General features: G+C 37.7%; 1 protein-coding gene across 2 annotated transcripts; it reads right to left on the bottom strand.

The window, feature by feature from the left end:
• Positions 1 to 560: 560 nt before the first annotated feature.
• LOC130439487 (60S ribosomal protein L19-like) lies at positions 561 to 7,047 on the bottom strand. 2 transcript variants are annotated; one of them, XM_056772116.1, is made up of 6 exons: positions 6,912 to 7,047; positions 6,289 to 6,395; positions 3,540 to 3,662; positions 1,310 to 1,430; positions 1,106 to 1,216; positions 561 to 736 (listed from the first exon to the last, which is right to left on the bottom strand). In XM_056772116.1, exons 1-6 carry the CDS (start codon positions 6,914 to 6,916, stop codon positions 616 to 618), a joined length of 588 nt encoding a protein of 195 aa, XP_056628094.1. In that variant the 5' UTR covers positions 6,917 to 7,047; the 3' UTR covers positions 561 to 615. The 2 variants fall into 2 exon arrangements, with proteins under 2 accessions (XP_056628094.1, XP_056628095.1); XM_056772117.1 differs by lacking the exon at positions 6,912 to 7,047 and adding an exon at positions 6,869 to 6,893.
• Between the last annotated feature and the right edge of the window lie 1,892 nt (positions 7,048 to 8,939).

Genomic DNA, 8,939 nt, shown 5'->3' with positions numbered 1-8,939 from the left:
GCGTACACAGGAGGGGAAGAGGATATATTATATCTTGAATTATGTTGCCATGGTGAAGCAGCATATAGAAATAAAGTTTTTTTATGTTTTGGGGGCCTAAAGACTTGATCACACTGTGTTAATAATCACACGCACTTATTGCCAGCGGTTTTCTTGACAGTCATACCCATTCCTTCTGCTGACCAGCTTCATGGAGATGCCGTTTCATTTTTCAGCAGGACTTGGCACCTTCCCACACTGCCAAAGGTACCAAAAGCTGGTTCAATGACCATGTTGGTACTGTGCTTAATTGGCCAGCAAACACGCCTGACTTGAACCCCATGGAGAGTCTATCGGGTATTTTCAAGAGGAAAGATGACAGACACCAGACCCAACAATGCAGTATAATTTGTCCGGTTAGGAGTTGTTCTACCACTAAAATAATTTTAGAGGCATTATTTTAAGGATCGGAAATCTACAAAGTTTTACAAGCACAGTCTAAACTGGTTTCTCAATTTATGCCACATTTGAAGTCAGTTTGATAAAATAATCCAATTACAAATAAATACAATGAAACAAACTGATGTTTTGTTGATTTTTATTACAACCGAACCTAGGTTTTCATTAGATGAACATTTATTTTTTGCTCTCCTCCTCTGACAGGGTCTTGATGACCTCCTCTTTTTTGGCCAGCAGACGCTCTTCGCGGCGCTTACGGGCCTCCCTGGTCTTAGAACGACGAGCCTCAGCCTGGTCACTATGACAAAAGGAGATAGAAAATAGTCAGTCATCACTTGCACATTTTCAAACTGGCTACTTTACATTTTCTAACAGCCGTCCCTCTTTGATAACAAGGGGTGTGACGAGATCTCACGAGATCTGATTGGTCTTGCGAGTCATGTAACTTGTCTCGTCTCCTGGGATACGCGTCTCATCACACCCCTATTGATTGCTGAACTGCTTTACTGAATATTTCATAAATATTAAACTAAAGCAGCAATTCTCAGCTCTGGACTGGAGCAAACCCATCCCACACTGCAGACATTGCAATCCCTAATTTGCAATTGTATTCCAACAAAACCGGATACCAGTGTAAGCATTTTCAAATCCTGCCATTTTGACTTACGACAGGAGCTTCTTGCGAGCCTTGTCAGCCTTCAGTTTGTGGATGTGTTCCATGAGGATCCGCTTGTTTTTGAAAACATTTCCCTTAGCTCTGAGGTACAGGCTGTGGTACCTAAAAAGGAAACCATAAAAAATGATTGAACACAAACAAAAAAACACAAACAAAAGAACGATCAAATTATGAAGACAAAAAAACGTAGCCTACATGTGCCTGTCAATCTTCTTGGCCTCCCTGTAACGACGCAGGAGACGGCGCAGGATTCTCATGCGACTCATCCAGATAACCTTCTCTGGCATTCGGGCATTAGCTGTACCCTTCCTCTTACCTGACAGAGATTAACAAATGAAGGAAAAAAAATGAGTAAAATATATACACAAGAGAGCTTGCACAAACCAGTCGACTTTATTGGTCTGCCATGACGCTGCAGGCTTGACGTTGACTATTCACCGATCATTAAGGGTTAGCTACAAAGACCAAGACTGGTATGAACCGGACAAAATCAGAACACAAATTTTGGCATTTCAAATGATCCCTAGTTATTCATGTAGTGCAAGAATAGTCAGGAAAATATTTCAGACTGGGAAAATTCATGAGAGAATGGAAAGCTATTAGTAGTAACATTTGTGTCTATGCGAATGTGAAATGGCCTAGTGGCCATTTTTGGATAGGGGACACACCTTGTGCTTTCATCCTCAGAAAAGTTTGAAGCCTACAGTATATCGATATTAACTAAAATGACTTGAAAAATATCAGCATTTCGGCAAGTATTGTGTATCACTACATCAAACAGAAATAAACCCTGGCATTTAACAGATAGTGGGTTCTGACAAGAGAAACCTTTTAGAAGTTTTCTTCGGATAAAGTTTTTTTTATCTACGTTTTGACCTATCCGGGATTCTTGGCGAATGACTTGATTCCGGCGGTTATGGAAAGGAAGATATTGTATTCCAACATTAGGAAGAAGGCTGCACTCCAGTTGTGCTGCACTGGGTCTTTAAAATTTGAACACATTATCTTATATGTGAACACTATGAAGGAATTTCATAATGTTTTTAATCATTGTTCACTATGTTGTACTCATCTTGAACACATACATGATTTAGAGAAGCTGGTACTGATTTAGAAATCTAGGTACCTTCTGGCATCTTTTCTATGACTACAATCTTGTTTCCTAATACAGCACAGTGGCCAAAGTCACAAGGTTGCCACAGATGAGGGGGAACATTAAATAATTGTGGCGGACAAAAGAAGGCCTTCATTTTCCCAAAATCAACTTAATGACTTTTAATGGTTTTCAATGCTCCGTAGAAACCCTGTGTTGTCATCTGTAACATTTTGTCCTGCTCCCGCTGCAAACGCCTGCAGGTAAATATACAGCGGACACAGTTTTCAGTACTCTCTGCTTCTGCACGGTCATCTTGAACTGATGATTTTTTTTCTACTTTTTCACCATTGAATAAAATATGACTATAAAACTGAATAGATCAAACTATTTTCCATTTTGGCTGCTGTGTAAACAAGGTGCAGCATTTAAGTAAAAAAAACAAAACAAGAGCCAATGTTCTAAGGTTGGTAGATGTGGTAAATGCCCTTTTCAGTCGTTTCACTTAACATTTTATCTGACTCGTCAAATATAAGGGGAACTTAGGTCTTCAAAAACTGTACACACTACTCAGACCTTACACTTAAGTTTTATTTTCATTTTGTGCAATAGATGTATCTTTTCTTATATTTTTATATTTATTTAGGCTTCGTCTACTTTGCAGGGGTCAAACTATTTTGATTAGTCAAACTAATCATTTTATTCTCTCGCAACCTGCACAAACAAGTCTTACCACCCAATTGTAGCAAAGCATTACCATTACTTTTGTTTTTAATAATGACATAATCAGCGACAGGTCGACCGCTACTTGACTTATAACCGTCAACTAGATACAACCAGAATGGACAGTTAAAAAAAACACCATTAAAGGGATAGTTCGCCTAAAAATGAAAATTCTGAAATCATTTACTCACCGTTGTCACTTTAACCTGTATGCCTTCCCTTTTATTCAGCAGAAAACAAAAGATAATTTGATGGATGTTGGTAACTGGAGCACAGCTGTACCAACTGACTTGCATTGGCTTTACAGAATTTTCATTTGTTGACGAACTATGACATTTTATTCATCATTTCACAGTCATGTCAATTCAAAACTGTATAACTTTCTTCTGCAGGACACAAAAGATATTTTGAAGAACGTTGGTAATCAAACAACATTGGGGCCCCATTAACTGTATGGAAACAAACCCATTGAGACATTGAGATCAAAATATCTTTTGTTCCAAAGAGGAAAGAGTCATATCACATGTTTTGGGAAACTTACAACTCAAACGATTGACATGATTTTGTTATTTCTAGGAAAAAAACAAAATGCATATTGGCTCAACATACCGACACCCGTGTGGCGCCCCTTGCGACGTGCCAATGTGTTCTTGCGGCATCGGGCACGAGAGTGAACAGCGACAGGTTTCTTAATGATCAGTCCATCCTTCACCAGTTTGCGAATTTGCTGGCCTACAAATAAAAGAGTCATGTTTTTACATCAAGACAAAAATGTATAAAGCATGTTACCAGATGAACATTATTCTGCAGACACTTATCAACTGTACAAATCCTGTGCTGTGTTTAAATAGTTTAAAATATGTTGCTGACATGTGGTGAAGAGTTTTTGTTAAGAGGGGGACAGGAGCTTAATGTTTTAAGTACAAATGAATAAATAAAAATGTGTGCATGGATTAATCATTTGTTACAATCACTGCAACACTGTATAAAACACTTTCCTGTTTGATTTTATGGAGACCAAGCCGTACAAGTTCAGAAATATATGAAAAGGCACTTTTTTGTATACACGTCACTCCCTTCACGCACACAAACTCATCGGGAGAGACTTGTGCTTACTCTGAAATTACAGTCTGAAAGACAAACATACTTATATGATCTATCTGTTTCTTAAGATGATTTAGACGTAATTTCTAATGCTTCCAAAGTGGACATTTGCCTACTTTGTAAATATCAAGCTTTTGCGCGTAGCCTAAAATTGCACTGTGCATGACCTACAATGAGTCTGCATTTTTAAATCAATATGTGCCAAAACGCATCAGTGGTGTGAGAGCCAAAACGCGGTGTGAGAGCAGGGACGTTAGAGCGAGAGATTTTTACCTCACCCAAAGCGAAGATAAAACTTTGTTAAGGCGCTTTGTGTTTTCTGTCCACAAATGAATAAAATCATCTCATGAAGTCCCGAAACTCAGTTATTAGTGACAAATGCATTACAGTAGTCGATTGAAAGAGGTGAGAGAGGCCATCAATGTGCAGTTTGAAACAGTGAACAGCGAAGCAGGAGACTGATGCACATTTACACTATGGATATGATCAACATTTTATATACATGTATATAAAATATATATTATGATATGGTTTTACCATAATGAAGTACACAGGGCTGATTTAAAAGCATACGACCCGGTTAATCTCCTATCACTTTCGTATGACTATGATATCATAAGCGGATTGGTCTGCGCACCGCACACATGAAGTTTTACACACCTAATCAACATCAAACCGAACACTACGATGGATTCTATTGTGCGGAGATTGATCGCTTTGTATATGTCACAATGTATGATGAAAGAGTGCTCAGGTGCGGATGGTAATGTACACTGTAAGAGCAGGCCAGCAGGGACAATCATGATTAAGGTCACGCTACAGATGCAGGGCTCTCCATACTTAGTTTGTTCGTCTGTTAACTTAGAGATGCAGAACACCACACTGCAACTTTTTGGCACTGCACCAGGCAGTCAGTCGTAGGCATGGGCCGGTATAATATTTTGACGGTATGGTAACCTTAAACCAGGCGATCACGGTTTTTCGGTATGGCGGTTGCAACGTTGAAATCTGTTATTTAAAATGTCGCATTAATAAAATAGATTTGAGTTTTAAGCAACAAAATATTTGGAACAGTATTAAAAATGAGCAGTATGTCAAGTTGAATCAGCGATTCCCCAACATTTTGAAAGCATGGCATCCCCCAGTCTTCTTTTAAATGAACTTCCAGTAATTTAACTTAAATGCATTCATCCATACATGTGTATATATATATATATATATATACTAGGGCTGGGACGATAAACAATATCATATCGAATCGCTATAGAATTTATTTCGATAACGATGATAAGCTATTGCCATTTTGACTCGATATGGATTAATCTTAAAGTCTAACAGACTGCAGAAATAAACATAACAACAGTCAGTCATCGCGCAGCTTTTGGCAAAGATAACTCGACATGAGGAGGAAAACATGACTGGAAGCGGAAACCAAAGTGAAACTACCCTCAAGTTGTCATCACGTGGTTTATCAAGCGTCTTATTTTCCTTCGCAATCGCTGGTTAAACAAAACTAGCCTGAGGCACAATCGCAAGCGAGTTACTTCGAAACTCAAGCACAAACGTTTTAATACCCTACGTTAATATATCTGCTAACATGAGCTGGTGGATATGAGACAAACAAGCTCTGCCCTGTACAGATTAGAGATGTAATAAAGCGAGTTTGTTTGCACAATAAAAGAATGAACCTTGTATGCAAGATGCTTTCATGATTAAAGAAATGTACTACAGTTTATGAGATGTCTTTTTGAAAGAATCCCACTCCTCGAGAGAGACATTATTGTATGTGCACAGGTGCTGAGCCAATAGCGTTCGAATGTACACAGTAGCCCATATTTAATACAACTATGGTGAGCATTTATTTGTAGCTAAATGACATCTATACTACAACATCTTTCAAGCAACTGTATCGTCCATGCTCATTTCACATTCCCTTAAAACTTTAATTGTGTATTTTTAATTACTTGATAAATATTTTTAATTGAACATTTTGTTCTTTAATGTCATCCACCAGTGTTTTGTGGCCGTTTTCTTTTTTTAAGTATCGTTTCAGGCACCGGTACGTTCTTAAAAGTATCGCTTTGGCATCGGTATCGGGAAATACCCAAACGATACCCAACCCTAATAATAATTAACCATTCTCATTGTAAATTCTGGTTGGAGCATTCTTTTAAGAGTCTTAAAATGCCAAATGAATGTCATCTAACTTTTGATTCTGAACACAAAGACTGAAAATGTTTAGTAAATTGCTTACGAGAATTTGCATTGGCAATCTCATTGGTTTCATTGGGGTCCAGCCAGACCTTCTTCTTGCCACAGTGCAAGACGCTGGACGCCAAGCGCTTCTGCAGCCGGAGCATGCTGGAAAATAAAATGCATAACAATTCTTAACAAAATAAAAAATAACGCCATCAGTTAAAATCAGCACTTAAACTCAAAGCGGACTATGGCATCTAAACGTAATCACAATGTACTTCACAGACTTAAAACATTACACAGTCGGACGTGTCAAAACAAAATGGTAACGTTACGGCCTTCATCACATTGTAGTCTCTTGGAAAGTTAAGCTTACTTAAAATATTACAGTTTTACGCGTCAAACCGGCTGTGTCAAAGACAACTGTGTTATACAAAATAATCACAGGGCACACAAATGTCATTTAAGTTTTGCTGTTTTGGGGCCGACTACGAAACAACGTGGAGGGTGATGTGACCGCTTCCGAGTTGTAAAACTCATTAACAAAGCCAGATAACATCGTCAAGGATAAGTTCTATAAAACAACGTAATTGCGTTAAACACTTTGTCAAAACAATAAAGATTTACACAATATTTACCACAACTTTAATCATTTTTGAAGGAGCAACATCCTACTCTCACCTCATCGCGCCGACTCGCTGAGAAAAAGGAGCGTGCGCTTTGAGCGCTGGGTTATACCATTATAAGGGATGGGTACATTTGACAGATCATTAGCTTTCATATTTGTTTTAACAAGCAATTATGAAAACGTCTTATAATGTACTATTTAAATATTATATTACTTAAAACTATTCTTGTGTAAGCCAGTGTGACTGTTTGTTAAGGGTGACGTTAGCTGGAAACATGAGAGCCCGAAAAATCAAAATGGTATTTTCCAAGAAAAAGGGGCATTGTGGTCTACGACGTGACGTCGACACGCATGATGCGTCTGAATCCGCTGCCTCGTCCACTATTCCCTATATAGTGAATGACATTTGAGTCCACTTTTTGGGGAAGAAGGGAATGACGTATATAGACTGTTTCGGACTGTCGCAGACATTCGTCATAAACGTAACGATTAGCTTATTTTACACCCGTGTGGCTTTTTGGATTGTTTTATGAAATACTAAAGATTATTTTCACTTTACAAGTATTATGTCCAATAAGTGTACTACATTTTACTTAAATGCTATTACATGCTACAGTATTTTTTCACGTGGAAGTGTAACGGATTGCAATTTATTTTTTACATATTTTGGGACAAGTTGTAGTTGCATTTGTACCTAACGTCCACAAGAGGTCACCAAACACCACGCAACAAAGTCCTTAAATGGAATCGCAGGACGTTGTGGCCATTTATTATTTAGCTCATTTATGATCGAATAATAATGTCATATCTTCCAAAATGTATAAATTGAAATGTACTCATATAACCCTCAAATTAGATGCAATCATTTCATCCATATACAGTGTATTGTCATTAAGCCGAATTAGCTTATGCATGCCATTGCTTAACCTTAACTGTGTGCCCTACTTACAAATAAATATTGTCTTTGTATTGATTCATTGTATTACGTCTGTTTCAAGACCCTTTTTGTGTTCTGTTGGACAGACTCAAATGCTAAAGAACAGAACAAAAAAATTATTGAAGCGTTTTAAAACACAAAAGGCTGGTGTCAAGAGATGTAGCTATGGAATAAATTCAACAAATAATCAAACCAAGGCAACTTTGACAGGAAGAGGGGCAGTCATGTGTCAATCACCAAGCAAAGAGTTGTGTGTGGGGAAATAGAATTAACACCCCCAAAATAAGAGATTACGCTTTTTAAGGTGTGTAATAATAATAAAAAAGGGCTATTTATATAGTCTTTAGGACTATCATGTAATGATCAATATTAACATTTTTCAGATAAGGGAAATCAAACACTGCAACTTGTCGAAAATGAAAAAAAAAAGCAGCGGATTATGATAAAAAAAATTGAATGGCCATATTTTGAGCGTTGAATCCTCATCTCTGGATGGATTAATCGTTGTCACTCTTTCTATTTTATTTCTGCAAGTTGTTGCACAAGGACACATTTTAGCCTACCAATAGGGCAACATGCCGTGTTTGTGCTATAGTATTACAGCCTTTTTAATGTTACATCACAAAATCAACATGGCAACACTATAAGATATCTAAAATCCATTTGCAACTAAGCATCTTCAGGATCTTTGCTTCAGGTTGACGGAGTTTGGTGTAACCAGCACAAGTCTCCTAGGAGAAGTGAGCATTAAATACAAAAATACACATTCAAACCAAAATTGCTGACTTGATCGTAGCTAATGACTGTAAATGAAAAAGTTGTCTGGCTTCATGAGAACAATATATGGACCAAGTTTAGTCACTGTATCACGAACCCCAAACTTTTGTCAAAGGTGGAGTCATAGAGCCCCTGCTCTACGCCTTTTTTGCCAGTGTCTAACTAACATTAATACTAATGTTTGTGTCGAATTTTCATGCAATTATAAACCTGTTAAGTGCTTAAAAAACACCTGAAAGTATATTCAAATTTGACACGTTGCCATAGCAAAAGTATTTAAGATATCAGGAGTCCATTCTCAGCCCGTGAAGTTTACCAAGTCCCTTGCACAGCTGCCACAAATTCAGCTAAATGATGCACAACATTT

This window comes from Triplophysa dalaica, chromosome 17 (genome assembly GCF_015846415.1).
Source record: "Triplophysa dalaica isolate WHDGS20190420 chromosome 17, ASM1584641v1, whole genome shotgun sequence".
Taxonomy (NCBI): domain Eukaryota; kingdom Metazoa; phylum Chordata; class Actinopteri; order Cypriniformes; family Nemacheilidae; genus Triplophysa; species Triplophysa dalaica.
Note: the sequence above shows the minus strand (reverse complement) of the source record. Positions and strands in the feature narration are given on the sequence as shown.